The 24,493-nt window shown below is 41.3% G+C and overlaps 1 protein-coding gene across 1 annotated transcript in view; it reads right to left on the bottom strand.

The window, feature by feature from the left end:
* The window catches only part of LOC140377644 (neuropeptide FF receptor 2-like), a 28,061-nt gene extending 5,583 nt beyond the window's left edge, over positions 1–22,478 (bottom strand). Inside the window, exons 1-2 of the mRNA XM_072463121.1 lie at positions 21,882–22,478; positions 21,112–21,368 (exon numbers count right to left, since the gene is read on the bottom strand). Of these exons, the coding sequence (XP_072319222.1) occupies positions 21,112–21,368; positions 21,882–22,391 (767 nt within the window). The 5' untranslated portion in view covers positions 22,392–22,478. The remainder of the gene's footprint in view (positions 1–21,111; positions 21,369–21,881) is intronic.
* Between the last annotated feature and the right edge of the window lie 2,015 nt (positions 22,479–24,493).

Below are 24,493 nucleotides of genomic sequence, written 5' to 3'. Positions count from 1 at the left end.
GAAACTAGACGGGGCAGAATACAAAGGCACAAGTGGAGCGTGCATATGCGATATACGGGGAGCCCATGCATTGAAATGAAACTTTCTTGACCAGACCTGAAAAGCATCACTTCCATGGACCATATGTCTGTGTAAACATCTCATGTTACAACCTAACACTCACTCCAAGTACAAGCGACCCAGATGTGAGGACTCAGACACAGGTAAATCAGCTCACACAGAGTCATCAAGGACAGAGGGGACCTTAGGGACAGAGGAGACAATAGGAACAGAGGAGACAGTAGGAACAGTAGGGACAGAAGGAACAGTAGGGACAGAGGGGACAGTAGGAACAGTAGGAACAGTAGGGACAGAAGGAACAGTAGGGACAGAGGGGACAGTAGGAACAGTAGGGACAGAATAGACAGTAGGAACAGTAGGGACAGAGGGGACAGTAGGGACAGAGGGGACAGTAGGAACAGTAGGGACAGAATAGACAGTAGGAACAGTAGGGACAGAGGGGACAGTAGGAACAGTAGGAACAGTAGGGACAGAAGGAACAGTAGGAACAGTAGGGACAGTAGGAACAGTAGGGACAGAGGGGACAGCTGTTATTTGCTCTTTGTTTGTTAAACTTCAACACAGTGTTCTATTACAATCCAACTCCTATTCACTGATATATTAGTCTAATTAGTCCCGCAGCGCAGTGGACGGCAGGTGCGCCGTGAGACCCCCGGTTCAAAAGACGCATCACTACTGTGTTTATATGTGTAAATATCTCATGTTACAATGCGGGCACCTGCGGTTTATTGACTGTTGTGGCCCGTATATGGACATTCTATTTTCTTCCTAAATATTGTGCGCGCAGCTTTCATTCAGGAGTGTTGTATGGCCCAAAAAGTGCGGTAAATGAATCCAAATGCACAGATCACAACATCTAAAGAGCTGTTATGTTGTTTTGGATTCAATAGACATGAGATAATCACACATAAGTAAACGCAGTAGTGATGCGTCTTTTGAACCGGGGGTCTCACGGTTGTATTTATTTATTTATTTATTTAATGAATTTACGTGTAGTAAAAAGGAATTAATTTGGAAATAAATAATATTTGTATTTATAGTTTATAGTTTTTGATTTAACTGTTAAAATGTTTTAGATTGGGGATTCATGTTGGTTATCTGTTCTGGAACAAGCCAATAGGACTCGTACTGCCCCTGAATGTTGAATATAATGTTTGTGAACTTGAAGAGTCTTTCTTGGAATTGAGAAGCAAGTTTCTCTTCTGTTACTTGACAGTGATAGAGTTTGTCCTTTCTTCTTCGTCAGGTTTGGAGATGTTCTCATTTAAGACACCACTGCGTTACCGTTCTCGCTTCATTAGAAGAGATAAGATAATCAAGCTACTGAACTCGAACGGAGGGGTGACTAATGTATAGAATCACATTTAAATGGAAAAGCCGTTGGGCATTTACTGAACAGCAGACAAACAAACATTTAGCAGACAACTGGAATGTCATTTGTTTTATTAAGATACCTTCAAAAGACTCTTATTTGATCTTACACCAGAAGGTTAAAGTTGAAATCATAGAACAGGTTCAGTTTCGAATTTTGGTTAAGATGACCGGTCATTTAGTAAAGGGCTTTCAGTTTTAAACCACATTTTTTATTGGCTTATTTTTAGGTTTAAAGTTCTATTTAAGTTAATTGTATTTACCCTGTTCACTATTCAAACCAATTGTGTTACTTGAAATTGTCTCCATGTGTACCTTTTAAAGTTTACAAAGTTAATAAAAGAAAATACAATGAATGAATGCAAAATATTTCAAAATAGTTTTTCTAAATGTCCATAAGCTTATAGCAAACACCTCATCAGTTGTTGTGTTGTTGTGCTTCTTTAAGGTTTTAAAGAGTCCACAGGGAAATGCTCAGTCTCTAACCTTGGCAGTGAAAGGAAGGTCGTTAAGTTGGCCCGCCATCCATGGGTCAGGAAAGTTCAGCTTTACCTTCTCCCAACTTTTGAATGGGGAAACAAGAACCACAATAGGCCATGAAGAAAATCATTTAGTCCATTTAGTACAAATAAAACTACTCTAAAGGAAAATGGAGCTGTTTCATGTGGCTACGTGTCTTTGCACCTCAAAATGACGGCTGCTCTTTTTCAGTATAATTAACACTCTTTTACAAGAGACACACAAAATAAAATACTTTCAGACTTCAAAAAATTGTAAACAACATAAATATGCCGTTTTCTGCCATCTTAAGAAAGTTGAAATTGGTTTGAAGTACCTTGTTTAACCACGGCAAATACACCTTTTAAAAGTAGGCGAAATAAACTTACCTAAACTCGTCTCGGAATGACAAAGACATATTTGGCTCTCACCACTTCCTCCGGTCGGCTACACAACAGGTTTGCGTCGCTATCTTAATTTTCCTGAGTAGTTTTCAGCTAATGGCTGCTTTGCTCTGCGTGTCAAGCCCCCAGGGCCAAAGATGGCGGTCCACTCCAGTCAATGGCAGCTGTTGATTAGCGCATGTCGGCAGTTAGCCTTTAGCTCTTAGAACACTGTGGCTCATGGTCCGGCCTAATGCTGTTGTGCCACTTCTTTTTCAATACATCACAACATTTGCTTATTAATGCAATGTTTTCATACATAAATGTAATTATTATTTTTCATACATAGTGCTAAACTGTACATTTTGTATATGTATTCACCAAAATCTATTTCTTGTCATGGCTCGATCAGTCCATATTTTACTGTTACATTATTTATGTATTATAAACAAAACACAGAATAAACAAACAAAAAAGTATTTAGGCTGCTCGGATGGTAACACAGGTTACCCATATTACACAAGTAACACAGATTACACAGGTAACACAGGTAACAACAGGTAACACAGGTAACAACAGGTAACGCAGGTAACGCAGGTAACACAGGTAACAACAGGTGACACAGGTGACAACAGGTAACGCAGGTAACCCAGGTAACAACAGGTAACACAGGTGACACAGGTAACAACAGGTAACGCAGGCAACAACAGGTGACACAGGTAACAACAGGTGACACAGGGAACAACAGGTAACCACAGGTGACACAGGTAACAACAGGTAACGCAGGTAACAGCAGGTAACAGGTGACACAGGTAACGCAGGAAACGCAAGTAACGCAGGTAACAACAGGTAACGCAGGTAACAACAGGTAACGCAGGTAACAACAGGTAACAACTGGCTACACAGGTAACAGCAGGAAACACAGGTAAAAACAGGTAACAACAGGTAACAACAAGTAACAACAGGCAACACGGGTAACAACAGGTAACAAAGGTGACAGGCAACACAGGTAACAACAGGAAACCCAGGTAAAAACAGGTAACACAGGTGACACAGGTGACACAGGTAACCACAGGTAACAACAGGTAACACAGGTAACTACAGGTAACACAGGTAACGCAGGTAACAACAGGTAACACAGGTAACAACAGGTAACACAGGAAACGCAAGTAACGCAGGTAACACAGATCACGCAGGAAACACAGGTAACGCAGATAACGCTGGTAACGCAGGTAACAACAGGTAACGCAGATCACGCAGGAAATGCAGGAAACACAGGTAACGACAGGTAACAACAGCCAACACAGGTAACAACAGGTAACAACAGCCAACATAGGTAACAACAGGTAACAACAGGAAACACAGGTAACACAGATAACACAGGTAATGCAGGTAACAACAGGTAACGCAGGTAACACAGATAACGCAGGAAACAACAGGTAACAACAGGTAACAACAGGTAACGCAGGAAACGCAGATAACACAGGAAACAACAGATAACACAGGAAACAACAGGTAACAACAGGTAACAAAGGTGACACAGGTAACAACAGGTAACAACGGTGACACAGGTAAAAGAGGTAACAACAGGTAATAACAGGCAACACAGGTAACTACAGGTAACACAGGTAACGCAGGTAACAACAGGTAACACAGGAAACGCAAGTAACGCAGGTAACACAGATCACGCAGGAAACACAGGTAACGCAGATAACGCTGGTAACGCAGGTAACAACAGGTAACGCAGATCACGCAGGAAATGCAGGAAACACAGGTAACGACAGGTAACAACAGCCAACACAGGTAACAACAGGTAACAACAGCCAACATAGGTAACAACAGGTAACAACAGGAAACACAGGTAACACAGATAACACAGGTAATGCAGGTAACAACAGGTAACGCAGGTAACACAGATAACGCAGGAAACAACAGATAACACAGGAAACAACAGGTAACAACAGGTAACAAAGGTGACACAGGTAACAACAGGTAACAACGGTGACACAGGTAAAAGAGGTAACAACAGGTAATAACAGGCAACACAGGTAACAACAGGTAACACAGGTAACAACAGGTAACGCAGGTAACGCAGGTAACACAGGTAACACAGGTAACAACAGGTGACACAGGTAACAACAGGTAACGCAGATAACGCAAGAAACACAGGTAACAACAGGTAACGCAGGAAACGCAGATAACACAGGAAACAACAGATAACACAGGAAACAACAGGTAACAACAGGTAACAAAGGTGACACAGGTAACAACAGGTAACAACGGTGACACAGGTAAAAGAGGTAACAACAGGTAATAACAGGCAACACAGGTAACAACAGGTAACACAGGTAACAACAGGTAACGCAGGTAACGCAGGTAACACAGGTAACACAGGTAACAAAGGTAACAACAGGTAACGCAGGTAACCCAGGTAACAACAGGTAACACAGGTGACAACAGGTAACGCAGGTAACAGCAGGTAACAACAGGCAACAACAGGTGACACAGGTAACAACAGGTAACAACAGGCAACAACAGGTGACACAGGTAACAACAGGTAACCACAGGTGACACAGGTAACAACAGGTAACGCAGGTAACAGCAGGTAACAGGTGACACAGGTAACGCAGGAAACGCAAGTAACGCAGGTAACAACAGGTAACGCAGGTAACAACAGGTAACAACTGGCTACACAGGTAACAGCAGGAAACACAGGTAAAAACAGGTAACAACAGGTAACAACAAGTAACAACAGGCAACACGGGTAACAACAGGTAACAAAGGTGACAGGCAACACAGGTAACAACAGGAAACCCAGGTAAAAACAGGTAACACAGGTGACACAGGTAACCACAGGTAACAACAGGTAACACAGGTAACTACAGGTAACACAGGTAACGCAGGTAACAACAGGTAACACAGGAAACGCAAGTAACGCAGGTAACACAGATCACGCAGGAAACACAGGTAACGCAGATAACGCTGGTAACGCAGGTAACAACAGGTAACGCAGATCACGCAGGAAATGCAGGAAACACAGGTAACGACAGGTAACAACAGCCAACACAGGTAACAACAGCCAACATAGGTAACAACAGGTAACAACAGGAAACACAGGTAACACAGATAACACAGGTAATGCAGGTAACAACAGGTAACGCAGGTAACACAGATAACGCAGGAAACACAGGTAACAACAGGTAACAACAGGTAACGCAGGAAACGCAGATAACACAGGAAACAACAGATAACACAGGAAACAACAGGTAACAACAGGTAACAACAGGTAACAAAGGTGACACAGGCAACACAGGTAACAACGGTGACACAGGTAAAAGAGGTAACAACAGGTAATAACAGGCAACACAGGTAACAACAGGTAACAACAGGCAACACGGGTAACAACAGGTAACAAAGGGGACACAGGTAACAACAGGTAATAACAGGCAACACAGGTAACAACAGGTAACAACAGGCAACACGGGTAACAACAGGTAACAACAGGCAACACGGGTAACAACAGGTAACAAAGGTGACACAGGCAACAACAGGTAACAAAGGTGACACAGGTAAAACAGGTAACAACAGGTAATAACAGGCAACACAGGTAACAACAGGTAACAACAAGTAACAACAGGCAACACGGGTAACAACAGGTAACACAGGTAACAACACTGAAGACACTAAACGTAAACGTTGATTATTTTATAACTGGCGGGTAATACATTAAATTTCCTTGCTTTTCTTCCATAGCAGTTTTTACGTTCTTTACTTTTTCCAGGCATAAACATTTCAAGACATCGCTTCTGCGTCGTAGCTCCGTGGTCCTCAGATGGTGGTCATTAGTTTGATGATCTGTTCTGTTATTTTACTCCTGCGGCTTGTTCACATCACCTACAAGCGCTGATCCGACTCTCGACGGTTACCGTTCTCACCAATCAGTGCAAGAGCTAGAGCGGCCAAAGCTAACGGCTTACAATGCGTTTTGAAAAAAGTCAATGACCCAAAAACAGGTAAAAATTGCTGCTATATCTGACAATCTGAAAGCTGTTGGTGTTCAGCTAAACGCAAGCAGTTCTTTGTTACATTGCGTTCTATGGAAAAAAACCTTTATGGGCCACACAATTTTTTTTTTGCCGCAGTACCAATGGACTGGCCACTGGGGGCACTAGCAACATGTTGAGACTAGCAATACTGTTGGTCGAATCATCGTGACAACACGCACTTTTCGTGGAGAAAAAACAGGAGTCTTTGTTAGCGTTTCTGACTGAATCAGAACATACTTTTAATCAACGGAACTTCCGGTGCAGGGCAGTTTCAGTGTAAGAGCACACATTTATATACTGTGGATATCATATATTCAGGGCAACACCCCCACTTGCTCTTAACACTGTACATTTTCCATATATACAAACAAAAAATGCACCTTTTAAATATTACAGTTTACAACATTTACATTCCAAAAAGAAAATTTGTAAACCTCTCTATTTTTACCTTGTTGACAGATTTTGTAAAAATATCTGCAACCATGTCTGCTGTAGCACAATACTCCCGTCATTGAGTGCAGACCTAATGAAGTGGTATTTTATGTCAATACGCTTACACCTCTGACGATTTATGGGATTTTTCGATAATGCTATTGCACCCTGATTATCACCATACAAAAGAACTGGTGAGTATTCACGTTCACTGTCCATTCTGCCAGTAGTTGTGTAAGATATAAAAACTCTCCTGAGTGGTGGCTGCCATGGCCATATACTCCGCCTCACATGTTGACAAAGCTACTGTTGCCTGCTTCCTAGATTTCCAACATACAACAGGCTCACTTTTACTTAGTGCAAAACCGTAACCAGTAGTAATCTCTTGCCCAATCTGCATCACTAAACGCTATAAGGTGCAGATTGTCCTCTGTCTTTTTATAACACAGCTCTTTGTTCAATGTACCTTTTAGATATCTTAGCACATGTTTTGCTGTTATCCAGTGATGATCTTTTGGATCTGATAAATATTGAGAAAGTTTGCTTACAATCCAGCTTAAATCTGGTGGTGTACAAGTCATTAAATATATCAAGCTGCCCACTAGTTCACGATACTTTGCTGCAGCTACTGGCTCACCATCAGCATCAAAGTTGTGTTTTTGTTCACAAGGAGTAGAACGTGGCTTACAGTCTGACATATTAAACCTTTCCAGTATTTTTTAGATATACCTTCTCTGGTTTAGTTTTATCTCTGTGCCTTGAGTACAGTCGATACCTAAGAAATGTTTAAGCTCACCAAGATCTTTCATCTTAAATTTTTCACTTAACATGTGAACATTCATTGTCAGTAGCAATAATAACATCATCAACCCAAATTATCAAAATAACTCTTTGTTTGACTGTTGTAAACACAATGATCTACAGGATTCTGAACAAAACCTCTTTCACATAGATGATCGTGCAACATCTTGTTCCAGTTTCTTCCAGATTGTTTCAAACCATATAAAGATGTGTTAAGTTTGCAAACTAACTTTTCACCCGTGTCCGACTTTTCTTCAAATCCTTCTGGTTGCTCCATGTACACCTCACAATCAAATGGAGCATGCTAATAAGCAGTTTTTACGTCCATTTGGTGAAGTTTTAAATTGTTCTGTACTGCCATTTGCATCAGACAGCGAACTGATGTCATGTCCGCAGTTGGAGAAAACATCTCCATGTAGTCAATTCCTTGTACTTGACTGTAGCCTTTAGCAACGTACCTGGCTTTAAAAGTCTCAGTATGATCTGCATTGTCTTTTACTGTAAATACCCAACGTCCCCCCACTGCATTTTTACCTTCTGCCAGTGTGGTCAACGTGTATGTCGTTTTCTTTCAGAGATTTCATTTCATCTTTCATGGCATTAGTCCATAACTTTGCCTTTGGGGAGTGTACAGCTTCTTCAAAAGTCTGTGGCACACCATACATCACCCTGTAACACACATCACCCTGTAACACACATCACCCTGTAACACACATCACCCTGTAACACACATCACCCTGTAACACACATCACCCTGTATTACACCACACATCACCCTGTAACACACCACACATCACCCTGTAACACACATCACCCTGTAACACACATCACCCTGTAACACACATCACCCTGTAACACACATCACCCTGTATTACACCACACATCACCCTGTAACACACATCACCCTGTATTACACCACACATCACCCTGTAACACACATCACCCTGTATTACACCACACATCACCCTGTAACACACATCACCCTGTAACACACCACACATCACCCTGTAACACACATCACCCTGTAACACACATCACCCTGTAATACACATCACCCTGTAACACACATCACCCTGTAACACACATCACCCTGTAACACACATCACCCTGTAACACACATCACCCTGTAACACACATCACCCTGTAATACACATCACCCTGTAACACACATCACCCTGTAACACACATCACCCTGTAACACACATCACCCTGTAACATACATCACCCTGTAGCACACATCACCCTGTATTACACCATACATCACCCTGTAACACACATCACCCTGTAACACACATCACCCTGTAGCACACATCACCCTGTATTACACCATACATCACCCTGTAACACACATCACCCTGTATTACACCATACATCACCCTGTAACACACATCACCCTGTAACACACATCACCCTGTAACACACATCACCCTGTAACACACATCACCCTGTAACATACATCACCCTGTAACACACATCACCCTGTATTACACCATACATCACCCTGTAACACACATCACCCTGTAACACACATCACCCTGTAACACACATCACCCTGTATTACACCATACATCACCCTGTAACACACATCACCCTGTAACACACATCACCCTGTAACATACATCACCCTGTAGCACACATCACCCTGTAACACACATCACCCTGTATTACACCACACATCACCCTGTAACACACATCACCCTGTAACACACATCACCCTGTAACACACATCACCCTGTAGCACACATCACCCTGTATTACACCATACATCACCCTGTAACACACATCACCCTGTAACACACATCACCCTGTAGCACACATCACCCTGTATTACACCATACATCACCCTGTAACACACATCACCCTGTAACACACATCACCCTGTAACACACATCACCCTGTAACACACATCACCCTGTAACATACATCACCCTGTAACACACATCACCCTGTATTACACCATACATCACCCTGTAACACACATCACCCTGTAACACACATCACCCTGTAACACACATCACCCTGTAACACACATCACCCTGTAACACACATCACCCTGTAACACACATCACCCTGTATTACACCACACATCACCCTGTAACACACATCACCCTGTAACACACATCACCCTGTATTACACCACACATCACCCTGTAACACACATCACCCTGTAACACACATCACCCTGTATTACACCACACATCACCCTGTAACAGTAGCGTGGCTCTTTACTCCCACTCTGTTCTTCCTGTTCTTGTTTCGCAGGTTCACAGTCATTTGTACAGTTCTCGTAACTTTCAATCTTAGGCTCCTGTGCCTCACTTTGACTCTCGTCGTTTGTCTCGTCTCTTGCAGTGGGACGCTGCAACAATCCCACTGGTAGATCAGTAGATCATAATCATCGTCTTCATCTTTATTTGTCTGGGTATGGCGCTCAACTACACTCTTAGTGAGGAACTTAACCAACCTGTGTTTCAGAACTCGTCCAGTGTCTGGGTAATACACTAAATATGACGGACTGTTTTTGTCATAACCCACAAAAACTCCTTCATTACATCGTGAGTCTAGTTTATTTTTGTCTTGTCGATAACTGTAACAAACTGATCCAAATATTGGACATGTCTGGCTTCTTCCCTGTCAGCATGTAATAAGGGTCTGTCCTGTACGCTTGCTATAACACCTATTGCGAATCACTGCGGCTGTCATAACAGCATAAGTCCATAGGTTTTTTGGTAAATTACTTTCAAGTAACATGCACCGAGCCATCTCAAAAAGTGTTCTCCAGTTTCGCTCGGCCGTCCCGTTTAGGTGAATCCGGCACTGAGGTCTCATGTCTTATTGCATTCTTACGGAGTAAAGACTGGAACTGTCTAGAAGTGAATTCTGTTCCATTATCTGACCTCATACGTTTAACTTTCCCATAAGGTGTGATATCTGCAATGAATTTTTCAGTTGCCTCAACAGTGTCACTTTTTGGCTTTAGGAAATAGACAAATGTTGTCCCAGAGTAGTCGTCTGTAAATGCCAGCGTGTACTTAAAACCCTCTTTAGCTTCTGGCTCTATTGGTCCTGCCAGGTCGGTGTGGACTAGCTCTAACACTGCCTCTGCTCGTGTGTCAGGCTCTCTGTTTCCAGTTTGAATAAACTTCCCTTTTACACAAACTTCACATTCTGGTCTAGAATTGTTAGCTCTACTCTTGATTTTCATTCCCTCAGTGACATTTTCTAATTTTGTCAAATCTTCATAGTTACAATGTCCAAAGATCTTGTGCCAAGTTTCTATATCATGACATTTGTGACATTCACCATTAACAGCATTCTCATTGTTAACAGTATTTAGATAATACAACCGTCCATATTCTTTTATGTCAAACTTTGTACCGTCTTTATGGATTAGCTGGTTACCTCCCTTCTTAAAGGCGATTGCAGCTCCTTTGGCGGTTGCTGCCTGGACTGAGAAGATGTCCTGCGGGGACGTGGGGACGTGGGGACGTTGGGATGTAAAGTGCTCCGTCCAGCGTAGCCTTTACTCTGCGTCCCTCGTCGTCTTGCAGGTAGATCTCTGCTACTCCACGATTCAGGGCAACTCCACTCGTCCTCGTCCCGTCAGCCAGCTCCATGAAGTGTCTCTCAGGTGTGAAGGTCTCATCAAAGGTTTTGGGACTTTGGATGTTTTTCACAATATGTGACGTAGCCCCTGTGTCCACCATTAAGCCCTTTTGTTTCAACACATCACAATTGCTTGCTTTAAATACAAAAGTGTGGTTTTCTGTGTCAACTGCTTGTTTAGCGTTGGTTTTCTTTTGTCGTCTACAGTTACTGTCTTTATGTGTGGGGCTTTTACAGTAACTGCACCACTGCTTCTCATATTGTTCTTTTCGTTCATTTCTGCATTCACGAGTCATATGTCCTTTCTTTCCACAGTTGAAACATGTCACGTCTGAGCTACTTTTTCCTTTTGCCCAGTTATTTGCTTTCATCACATTATCTTCGGAGTTGGTGCTCTTTTCTGTGCATTCATAACTCCTCAATTTTGCCTTGAACTCACCAAAAGTCATTTCTCTGTCACTTTGAGTCCATTGCAATAAGCAACCCGTCACTCAAAGTCTCTTCAGCATTTCTCAGAGCTGTAATTGTTGTCTCCGCTCTTATGATATAGTCCGTAATGCTTTCATTAGCTGCTTTATGTAGCGACGTTAGCTCAGTGTAGAGGCTAATGACACGTGGTTTTCCCTTACTGGCATAGTGCTCGCGCTAAATTTCCAGCGCTTTCCGCCCGTCATCTGTGGCTTCTCTCATTACAAGTGACAGACTTCTGTCGTCTATAAGTTCTATCAGCGCTGCATAGGCTTCCTCATTTTTATCAGCGTCACTCGGCTCGTTCAAAATGGTACTTTTTAGCCCAAGTAGCCGCAAGTGTCCGAGGAACTTCTCACAGTTCGTAATTCCTTTCATCTCCATCGAAGCACAAACGATTCCACCGGTTTCCTTCATTCCCTCTGGGCCCATAACCTGTTGGTCGGATCATTGTAGGGACGGGAACACCGTGACACCATGACTAACCCGTGGAGGAAAAACAAGAGTCTTCGTTAGAGTTTCTGACTGAATCAGAACATACTTTTAATCAACGGAACTTCCGGTGCAGGGCAGTTTCAGTGTAAGAGCACACATTTATATACTGTGGACATCACACATTCAGGGCAACAAATACCCTATCCAGATAATAGAATACATGGCATTTGATCGTTCTGCTGTAAACAACCCCGCTCTCTCAGGGGGAGGGGCGTTTGAAAACCATCAACAAAAACAAGTTAACAATATGTGACTGACCGTGGCTAAACCAGTTACATGTCTACCCGGAGACATTTTGAGTTATTCACAGATTCTGAAAGTGTGAATTCAAAGCTTTCCAATGATGTCTCACTCATGTAGATCTGATCATATTTGAGTAAGTTGTGGTCATTTGAATGTAAACAACTCTCAAACCCTTTCACTGAGAAAACAGGGCTCAAAGATTCTCACCTGAGAGAGCCCAGAGTCACAGGGGGGCTCATTTGCATCTCATTGAGATAAGCCCTCCCCCCTATCACACTGACACCACCTCCCCCTACAGCTGTCACTGAAGACTCAAGAGGAGTGTTGTTATTGATGGTAACTGGACTTGAATCAGAATTAGAAGTTACTGTATTAAAATGGAAATACTTGGATTACAAAAGGCCCTGAATAGAATCAAAGAATCAGAATGAGAATAGGGTTCATTGCATTTGTCGATAAACATAATTCACAGGTGATTCAGTGCACCAACAATGGTGCACTGAATGATTCAACACAAACAACAAAAGATAAGATAAGATAAGATAGCCTTTAATGTTACAACGCAGTAGATACAGGGGGAAAGGACAGTAACTTATAGGAAGTTTAAAAAAACACTCTTAATAGAAGAACTCTTATAAACAGATGCCAGGGCCAGGTATACGAACTGCAACGGGTCCATGGCTTTGAATATATGAGATATGAGATAATAGATATGATATGTACACCACCAGAGTCCAATTACATCAGAGATCACATCCTCATCCTCTTCTTCGTCTGTGCACTCTTCTGTGCTGTGACTCTCGGCTCTTGGCATCAAAGCTGTAAACAAATAACAGGACATTTAAGAAATGGCTAACTATTTCACATAGTATAATAATAATGTTAATAATAATAGCTGCGTTTAGCTCCGGGCTGTGGGGCTAACAGCCGGTTTAGCACCATAAAATAGACACAAAGCACGACCCACACAACCCACGGGCCAACCCACACCGAAAAATAACCCGATAACATGGTGATAACAGCAAGTAGTCACATTAAGCCCGTATTGCAGAGTGCACTGAAGCAACATGTTAGCTTAGCATTAGCTCCACCGGAGCAGACAAGTAAGATTCTAAAGTGATCACGAGACTGCCTTAAAACACAGCGTTAAAGCAATAATTTAGTAGTAAAGTAAAAGTGTACCTGAGTAAACAGTTCCGTTGCAATGTAGTCCAGGAAATGTAAGCTCTGAAGACTGTGCTCTGCAGACGGTCTGGAGTAATGAGAGGAAAACACGGAGCACGCAGCTGTAGCCATGCGGATCACAGCTGATTGGTGGAAAATGTAAACAACACGTTGGCTAGAAAAAGGTGACGCCCCCCAGGAGAGCAGGGAAAGACCCGAAAACTCCACATTTTTAACAGCTTAATGTATATGTTTAAGACAACCAATAGTGTTATCTGAAGCACACAGGGGCTTATTCATAACTTCAACTAGCACATTCTGCAAAAAAATGAAAATCACAAATTTGGGGAAAAAAAAGTAAAATGCTGTTTTTCTCAGTTTCACCGAGGCCGACATGGTCCGACAATTGCGGCGGTGGGGCACATAGTTTAAAAGCTATGAATTTCTCTCTTTTTACTGTAACCTGTTTTTTTTTCACGTTTATTATCACCATATTCTTTAGTTTTTTATTGACCTTTTATATTATGGAATGCGATGTTATTACTGAGTTTCTCTGTAACAAGGGGTTACAATAAAGCAGTGAGCTTGCATTCTTCACACATAGTGACATCATTTCCACCAGATTTGTGCCATTCAAAAGCCCAGTTTCTTCTGCGTTTGAGCCATGTATTTTGGGTTTTGAAACTTTTACTTATGTGAAATTAGGAATAACGTGTTATTTAAAGGGAGTGTCTACAGAGCTGCGGCGCGCGGCCGAAACTGCCATGTTATTTTGTGCCGCGGCTCCTGAAACTGCTGCGGTATTTGACCGTTTTAGACCGCGCCGGGTTAAGGTCAGGGTCAGGGTCAGGGTTAGGGTTAGGGTTAAGGTCAAGGTTAAAGTCAGGGTTAGGGTTAAGGTTAAGGTCAGGGTCAAGGTTAAGGTCAGGGTTAAGGTCAAGGTTAAGGTCAGGGTTAAGGTTAGGGTTAGCCATGAGGCTATATGGCCGTGCCGCGGCTCCTGAAACTGCTGGGTTATTTGACCGCGCCGCGGCTCTGCAGCCACGGCCATATTTAAAAGCTTCCACAATAAAGGTATATGGTACAAATAACACCAAAATCAGAAAGATCTATTTTATAACATGTATACGTATATGTGTATGTACATATGTATATTTTTGTAAGGAGCAGTATACTGAAAATGTAGTCATCACACAAGGTATATGTAAAATGTATACATTTGGTTTGAATAAATGATTATATACTATATCTTTCAGCGCAGATCGTGCAAGTTGAATTGTGACCAAACAAATAATAGATTGAGGCTCTCAGAAAATCTACTCTCCTGGTTAAATCTGTGCCTGCAGTGGCTGCGCCGTTTGACATTTCTCTTCTTGGAAAATCCCCTCTAATCAGTCCAGTTAGCAACAGGCCAATGTCAATTAGGAGCCTGTTCTATGCTTGTTAGTCCCACAAAATATAGAACGAAAAAGGTCAAGCCATTTTGGGACTAAAGGACAATTTTCTCAGAGTAACATTTTATACAGAGGAGCAAGAGGAAATACAATAGTGAAGGAGAACTTGCAGAAAGTATCGACTGGAATAATTAGAGGCCAATTACAATGACATTTGGAATATTGACGTTTTACATGTGTTGAACCATGACAGAGCTTATGCTTGATTGATACTGCAGTGAAACCTTCAAACTTTAATGACAGAATTGGACATTTCATCCAGCCTCATTTCATTCAAGGTTTAAGGGTGGCAAAGGCGGACATCATTTACTTTACTTTACAGAGCACGTACTTTGATGAAAGCGCATTAACGTCTGTACAAAGGGAGGAACATGATAAGAATATAACAAGCTGCTTTTTATGTGAGGTTGATCTAGTGCTTATTTTAAACCTTGACTGGGGATTTGAAAGACTTCAGGCAGGAAACTCATTCATACCCCAGTGTGGAGGTAAGTAGGAGGGTTAAATATCATGAAAGGAGAGGGGAAATGTGTACTTTACACATTACAAAACATGGTATTACAGAAACATCTTGACATAACCGTGTCATAATTATTTCCCTTCATTGCAGTTGTATTTAGCAGAGGTGTGGACTCAGTTTTGAGTCATTATTTTTGATGACTTGATATACAATCGACAGAGATTTGAGATTCGACTTGGGAGCTCTGTGACATGATGCTACTTCTCAAAAAAGTGTTGAGAAAACACTCTTCTTGTTACAGTTGATAATTATAAGGACGTGACGCGTTTCATTTTACAGGAACAAACTGGAACATGTCCTCCTCACTTTTTATTTTGTGACCAAACAAACCATTCACAAAACATTAAAAATAATAAATAAACAGAAAAAATGAGCTATATTTGGTAATAAAACTGAGGATTTGCTCTTGACTGGGACTTCCCGGTCTTTGACTTGGCCATCTTCATTCTCCTGAGGCCATTGTTCCTCCGTTCAAATATCACACCAAAATGTGAATGAACCATACAATTTTATTATATCACTTTGTATTCTATACCGACACTTTCTCACACTTTTTGCTACACTTAATAATTGTAGAAAAGGATTCAGTTGTTGACACTGTTTGAACTCATTCTCAAACTGCGTATCTAGTCTGAGAAATCACGTTCTCTGCATTTAAATCTTTTTTTCCAATGCAACACCTCTAAACGAATGAGGGACGATATATAATAAGAAATATCTTTTGCTGCTCACCCATCACAGCTGTTTACTTGCTGTTTATTTTCTGACGTGTGTGCATCTCTGATTGGTAGAAAGCTTCAGATACTTTAAAGTTGGTCTTCACTGACCTTGGCAATACAATACAATCGCGTTTGTGCCCTCCATGAGTCATCCAGGACCATAATAACACAGGATTCACAAAGTACTCAACTGGATTATGTCTTTTTGTGCTCACTGGGGGAATGTTGGTCTATGCTGTTACACCGGTGCTTGTTACTGCTGTTTCTGGCCGTTCAAATGCCTCGTCAAAAACACATTGAATTTGATGGATCCTGTTAAGCACGTCTTCTCCCTCTGAGCCTCAAAAACCCTCTGGACATTTCCAGTTTGGTTCCAGTTGTGATCTTCAGTGCTGTTTTGAACCCACCATACTCGTTCTGCCATATTCAGTATAATTGAGTGCCTGTGCTCGTATGTCAGGGGGTTAGTTGGGTTTGTTTATCTCGCCTATGTAATTCACCTCCGCTGCCCGTAGATGGAGCTTTAACTCAGTTCGTGACATGGGAAACGCCTGACTGATATGAAGTAATGTGTGCTTTTTGTACACCAACTTTTGTTAAGCTCTAATACATAAGATGCCAAAGCAGAGAATGCGTTTAAAGGACAATAAGCACATAAATAATGCATAATATGTTTCCTTTGATAAGTGTATTGTTTATGTTGAAGTTGTTTCTACAACCTTTATGATTTCCTCTGATGACTTTCAGTTTGAGACCTTTTGCACTTGGCCTGTGTTATCAGAGCGCTCCATCACAGTGGACGGCCCCTCTTCCCACTCCTCTCAGGTCCAATTACGTGCACTGACCCTGAGATCAGCCTTTTATTACTACTGTCTCTGTCTCTGCAGCCCAGCATCATCATAAACCCACACTCTGAATACTGAGGACAATACAACTTACATTAAACTGACTCTAAAAAAGCCTGTTTGTATACAGTATCCAATCAAATGGTTCATTGTGATTCTAATAGCCACATAATAGAATACAGACCAAAAAAAACAACATAACAAAAACACAATCTAAAAACCCACACCATAATAAATACTAAATACATACTTATAATAATTTACTTTTTAATTGTTTTTTGAATAAGCAGGACCAGGGAGATAAGTAAAGGAATTTGAAAATAAGGGAGTGGCATTAAAAAAAAGATTTATAGCATATTCCAAAATAACTGCCATATCCCACATCAAACTTCATGATGTAACAGTTCTCTAAGTTTTCCATTCCTGTTGAAATTGGTCTGCTCGAAAATTAGTAATAATTTAAAAACAATGTAAAGTGTCATGACAATTGATAATTATAATATTTCTATGGTTGAAATATAATTTGACATTACAATGGACCCAGGAAGACCAGCTGATTGTAAAGTTTTCAGCTAATGGGATGAATAAAGAAAGAAATAAACAAAGTTGTGGGTTGGGCTAACATTTGCCCATGAAATTACAATATTTACACACAGCTGCTCCAACTGTCCCACAATACAGTGTAGCTAGAGTTAGAAATGGAGAAGTAATCTTACATATTCTGATGTTTAGTAAAAATAGGCCTACAAATCTACAGAACACAACAAACAGCCCCATAATACCTTTTTGAATTTATATGAATAAAATATTTTATTCCGCTCTTTCATTGGAATAAACATGAAGCCAAGAGCCTACTAAAAGGTTCCAGAGAAGAGTTTTGCCCACATTGTAAAGCTTACGACAACGTTCTATGCAATGCAGAAGGCACTCAGAAGTCTCATTTTTACCCAAAGAGCTGCTATCTCGGTGCGGTTATACAGTATGTGCGGGGCCGACAAATAACACAGTTTCTAGCATGTCCGAAAATCCAATGTAAAAGAAATGATGCTCACCTATGTTTGCTAAATGTGTTGTTATGTATGATAGCCGTTTTTATGAGCAATTATACAGTAGCTACCTCGACCTGCTGCAGACTGAAAGAAGAGTGGTTTTGGACCAAGAGCGAAGTGTGCAAACGTAGTAATTGCTTCCCTGTCCTGTTTTTGTAGATATAGTACTGCTGATGGAACAGAATTCACTCCACACAAGATGGTTTTGTAGCATCAGTGCTTGAGTAAAATGCATGTTGGGTTTAGAGGCTGTTTACGTGGCTATTTTCCCCTAAAGAAAGTAATCTGTTTCATTCTGGCAGTGCAAAGTCAAACCAAATGGTTTGCAGCCAAGCATCCCGGGGGCATGGGCAGGACAGGCTAATGCTAGTGGTGTACAGAGAGCCGTGTTAGCCGCAGAAATAATGGGCCGGGTTAATAAGAGTGCAATCAAGAAGGAAAGAAAAGCAACAACAGTTTAGAATTCAACATTTCAATGTTAAATGTTTAAGTTGAGACACGGAAAGTGAATCAAAACCAATCCTAAAGGGGCTGTTCCAGTTTTTTTTCTTCATGTAATAAAGTAAAATCTGTAAAGCAGGAAATGCGCCGTTAGCATGCTAATTTCTGTTAGCTTTGTTAGGCCATGACAATAAACTCAGCTCTTGGTTCTGAAAAGTGTGAAAAGCGCTTATTGATCGCAGTGAATAATTAGGATGTTCGGAAGGCATTAAGTGAAGAAGGGTTAGAGGGTGAGAAGTAATGTTGTTTACATTTTAAGACAGTAAAAATCAGGTACAGCACCTTTAAATGTACAGATATCAATTGTAACATCTTGTAAGAAACTAAATTATTAGTCTACCTTTTTATCATGTAATGTTTTTTGTTGAAATATAGGGCACGCTTTATATATAAAGTGCCAAAATTGCTCATTTTTTGTAAAAAAATCTTAGAGCCAGGTTTAACTTGTTGGCACAGTAGATTAAAAAATAAATAAATAACAGAGTGTATTTTCCATCCATCCAGCCACCCATCTTCTTCTGCTTATCCGATTGGACCCCGAGGTGTTCCCAGGAGACATAGTCCCTCCAGTGTGTCCTGGGTCTTCCCCGGAGCCTCATTCTGGTGGGACATGCCCAAAACACCTCCCCAAGGAGGCGCCCAGGAGGCAATGCCCGAGCCACCTCAGCTGGAGGAGCAAGCGGCTCTACTCCGAGCTCCTCCCGTGTGACTGAGCTCCTCACCCTATCTCTTATAGAACCCAGCCACCCTGCGGAGGAAACTCATTTCGACCGCTTGTATCCACAATCTTGTCCTTTCAGTCATTACCCAAAGATCATGACCATTGGTGAGGGCAGGAACGTAGACCGACCGGTAGACTCGGCTCCTTCCAGAGGGCATTTTGGTTATCGTATTTTTTAGTGTGCATGTAAACTTGCTTTTACTGAAAATTTAAAGCATAAGCTTAAGTTCAATCAGGCTTGGACTTAGACCAGGGGTGGGCAATTATTTTCCTCCGAGGGCCATATTCGAACCCAGGCAAGTAGCGGAGGAGGGCCGGCCCGCGATCATTGGTGTGAAAAAAAAAATAACTAAAAATAATTAAATATCAAATAAAAGATAACTTTCAAATATAGGCTATTGAATATATTATTTAATTCATTTCACATCATCTTTATTAAGAATACAAGTGCATACAAATGCAAAAAAAATAAATAAAAATGTGGACGATCTTTATGTCTGTGTGAGAAAAAAATGAAAAAAACAACTGAATTTACAATGTCTTATATAGGTCTATGAATGCAAGTGAATTACGGTAAATACAAAATAATAAAACATCTTTAGGTGCAGATTGGACACTGTTGTTGTTTCCATGTCCTTTGAGAGAGCAATTAGCCTCTTACATATTAACGGCATTAACGCTCCATGAAATAAAAAATGTGGAGTCAACTGCAATGCAGTAAAAGTTGTGTGCAAAGAATCACGCGCAATATTTTAGCGAAATTATTAAAAAAGCAAAATAGCAAGTTTTTAAATGCCTCTATCTGATCCCAAGGTGAGGCTGACATAATGGGAATACATTTCAGGAAATGCAACATCTCTGAGGAGACGGCAGAGGTGTTTTTTAGCCTAAATTGCAAAAAATCATCTCACAACTGAATCGTTTTGGGACCAGTGGTGTGGAAGTTTCATAGAGTCAAGACAATTCTGACTCTGAAGGAAGAAATATTAGAACATTTTTGGGGGTAAATGGCAATGATTTCTGTGTTTTTGATGTTCAGGAAATGACTATTGACAGAACAAAAGTCAAATGAAAAGTTGTCATCAATTAATATGAGAAAAAATACAGTAATATGTTTTTGTTTTTTTTAATATTACCCAGCCCTACTTACAACATGTAAAAAAACACCAATAATGCAGTGTTGCATAAGAGATTAACTTAACGGTAAATGGGAGGGACAGGTCTTTGGGCAATCAACATTTCATAAAAACGAGACTTGCGGCCAAGTAGTTTAAAATAGCTGCCCCTATTTATAGCAGCTTGTGGCGAATGGTCTGTTGTGTTAATTCTTCTAAGTGTGACTGGGACAGCAGATCTGCACTTAGGCCGGCCCTGGTAGAGCAACAAAAAATGTGTTAACGTAATAAGAAAACAGGTCAACATTATTTAGCCTGTTATGGGATTTATTAAGTTCCAGAAGCATTAATCATGTGTTAAATAGCCAAATGCTTGAGATTGTCATAATGTCTTAACATATTCCACCCCACGAGTGTTTTCAGCCAGTTACACCTTGACCGATTCCACTATAATGTAAGCGATTTTTGTTTCTTTCAAAAACGGTGAATATCACATCAGTTTTATATGCCTCTCTTTGTTGTGAACGTAACCCATTCCGACCTTCCCACCACCTCAATGTCAAAGCAAATGTTGTGTTTGTTGTGATGTTGTCTGATGATATTTGTCCTTTAGCACTCACCCCTGCTTGAGGCGCTGCTCGGGCCACTCCTCGTGGCACACCAGGATGGCGAAGATTTCAAAGCTGATCTCCCTGCGGCGATTCATGACGGCGAGAGGGGCGCACATGAGCGAGGACATGACCCACACCACAGCCACCGTGAGCAGGATCCGGCGCCGTGTGAACATGGAGCGGGCGCGGAGGGGCGAGCGCACGCTGTAGTACCTGTTCACGCTAATCACGGTCAGGGTCAGGACGCTGGCCGAAACAGAGATGGCCTGGAGGACGGAGGGGAAGGAAGGGGCAAAGAGTCATTGTGCTTCCTATAACCTGGTTAAGTCAAGGACATTTTTGGTCAATTTGATACATGTTTAATAAAAGGCCTAAAGTGGCTTATTTTAAGGACCCATATTATGCATTATTTGTAAGTAAGGCATTCCCTAATCAGGACTAGTGTTAGCACTCCATCTACTGGCCATAGAGGGAATGGTCTTGGAGAGAAAAAAAAAATCTAGCTTGCCCCTAACGTGCTAATATAAGAACGCACTTGTAATGAACGCGATTTGAGGCAGAAATGCTCTGTACGAGTTGGGTTTTAAAAAAATCACAAGCGACATCTGGATCTCTACCTCACACATACCTCACATATCTGCAAAGTTTTTATTTTTTTTTTATTTTTGTGAGGATCAGAGAAGTATCAGAGAGCCAGGATTAATAAAACGGATAAGTACGAATGAAGAAGTATGTTTTTGATGAGGGAACAATGTTATAATGACTGTGTTTTCTCTTACCTGTGTGAAAGGCACCGCTCGGCACAGGAAGTCCCCGTACACCCACACCTTGTAGATCTGACTCCCGAGGGTGACGGGCATACACACGCACACCACCGCGAGGTCGCACACCGCCAGGTTCACCAACAAGTTGCGAGTGGCGCTCACCCCCGCCAGGCGCCGACTGTGCCGGTTGGTCAGTACCCGAAGGGACATCAGGTTCCCGATGAAGCCCAAGACGAAGGACACACAGTACATGGCGGTCAGAGCGATGGTGCTGGGCTCGTGAAGCGTCCAAAGCAGTTTGCTCTCAAGGTCGGCCAAGTCGTTAGGCGAGAATGTGTAGGAGAACAAGGGGTAAGGTAAGGAGGGGGAGACATTTGGGAGAAGGGGCAAAGGGGATTCGGAAGGGAGGATCAGAGAAAGGTTGGCTGAGGTGTGATTCACCCCAGAAGTATCCAGCAACAGCAGGGGAGGGAGGCTGGACGGCACTGATAGCATGTCCAACGCTTGGTCCAAAGGGTATTCCATTCTGTTCCAGCGTCAAGGCGTAAAAGTGGCAATCGCAAACATGAACAGTAATCTTGCAGACCACTAGCAAGGCAAAATCGCAGCTCTAAGTCTGAGATATCTTCTGATAGGTTGCTGACAGTTGGACTAGATATAAACAGAATTTCCTACAGAGAAAAGGCAGCTACATATAATAACTTATTCAACATTCCACATTCCACAGTGGCAGAACCAACTAAAACATTCAAGTAAGACAAGTTTTACAGACAAATCACGAGCACATTTCAATACTCAGCCTCAGTCTCAGCAGATCCATTTTGGTTTGAAACTTGCATTCACTCGCAAAGATGAATTGCAAGCAATTTATTCACCTATTATTGTAAGAGAGATGTCATGTCCACTCTGTTATGGTCCGCACAAAGAGTCTGCTGTTCAGTGGATAATCCATAATGCTCCGCTGGCAGAACGCAAACGGAATAAAAGGGATTTAAGATAGAATCCTAGAAGAGAGTAGTGAAGAATGCTAGAAAGAAATCATGCAAAATATATTCCCGGAAAAGTCAGAAATGTCCTGGACAATGGGAAATAGAGCTCCATTCCTGTCCACTGATGTCCATTTCCAAGAGTCCATTTTGGTTTGAACCTGAAAAGAGAAAGGGCACAGTTAATCAGTGTTTGGGCAGAAGTGGCTCTCAAACCGAACAGGAAATACTATAGTTCAAATACCATTTCCAACCAGTGCATTCTAGAGATGTGTCCTTGAGTCACCAAACTGCCCTTCGAATGAATGTGGCAAGGCAAGGCAAGGCAAGTTTATTTGTAGAGCACATTTCATACACAAGGCAATTCAAAGTGCTTCACACAGAATGTGCTGTGTAATGTAAAGTCTTTGAGTGAGCTGTATGAATTGAATGCATTATTATAATAAAAATGGAGAAATAGGCATGGGACTATACCACAAAAGTATAATTACTCAGAAATTGTGCACACATAAGACATGTTTAAGCAAGTTACACTGTACACAAAAGTCTAATATCATGAATTACTAACACTATATATTGGTAAACCACACAGATTTGGAGGGCTAGTTTTGATCCGTTTCTCCAAATGTCCTTTAAAGCACAACTAAGTAACATTTTGTGTATATACTGTCTTATTGTGGTAAAGAAAGAAGCTTTTGCGTCTATTTTCTGATGTCTTTTCACAAGGGAGCTGCAACTGAAGAGGTGTGGAGTGTCGTCCCGTTTTACGCAGCGCCCGCTTTGCATTTAAGTGTTCAAATAAAGTTGTTGTTGGTATTGTTGTTGCTTCTTTTTGACCTCATTTTGTCCTGTGGATATTATGTCTAATCCCATCCCTAGTAACTCATTTTAATTATAATTTGAGGCTATAGACGTATGTCGAGTGCAGTGAGGAAGCTTTTGAAATGTTCACTGCACACATAATCAGCTCTTTAGAAATGATTATTGTAAGAATTCTCAGTGAACCAAGGTAGCTCTGAAGAGTAGGTTGACCTTCGCAGATGGAAAACATCTGCTTCATACATTTTATAGTGAGAGAATGGCCAGGGCATGATGGCACACAACTAATTTATACCACTCACTGCTACATGCTCCACAGAATCATCTTTAAGACACAGATGGCCAGCAGATGTTTTTGTCCAATAATAACAGGGGTGGTAACAACTCAACACATTTACACATAGTACAGTGATTCTGAAAAATGTTACTGCAAGTGAGCGCTTAAGCACAAAATGGCTTCCAAATGACCAGCATTTATGAAGTAAAGCGTGCATACACTGTGCAGAATGCTGATGACGAGATTTTGAAATAATTTACCATAATTTGATTTATTTGAGTGCATTGATAAAGTGGCCTTAGAGGAAAATAAGTCAAAGCATTAATTACCACAATTCTTTGGCCGATAATTGTGGTAATTTTAATATTGTAATATTTTCCCTCACAATAATTGTAACTCCAAAATCTGATGCCATAAAAACCTACGCCATTACCATTACAGTAATACACCTCCTAATGGCAATGTGCATATTACGGTGCAATATCATCACAATATTCCTTTCACGTTAGTGCTGCAAGATCAAACACAATCAAATGGAAATCGCA

The sequence above is a fragment of the Eucyclogobius newberryi genome, unplaced genomic scaffold (assembly GCF_026437365.1).
Source record: "Eucyclogobius newberryi isolate DKJ021-1_F unplaced genomic scaffold, fEucNew1.0.hap1 SCAF_4, whole genome shotgun sequence".
In the NCBI taxonomy this organism is placed as follows: domain Eukaryota; kingdom Metazoa; phylum Chordata; class Actinopteri; order Gobiiformes; family Gobiidae; genus Eucyclogobius; species Eucyclogobius newberryi.
Note: the sequence above shows the minus strand (reverse complement) of the source record. Positions and strands in the feature narration are given on the sequence as shown.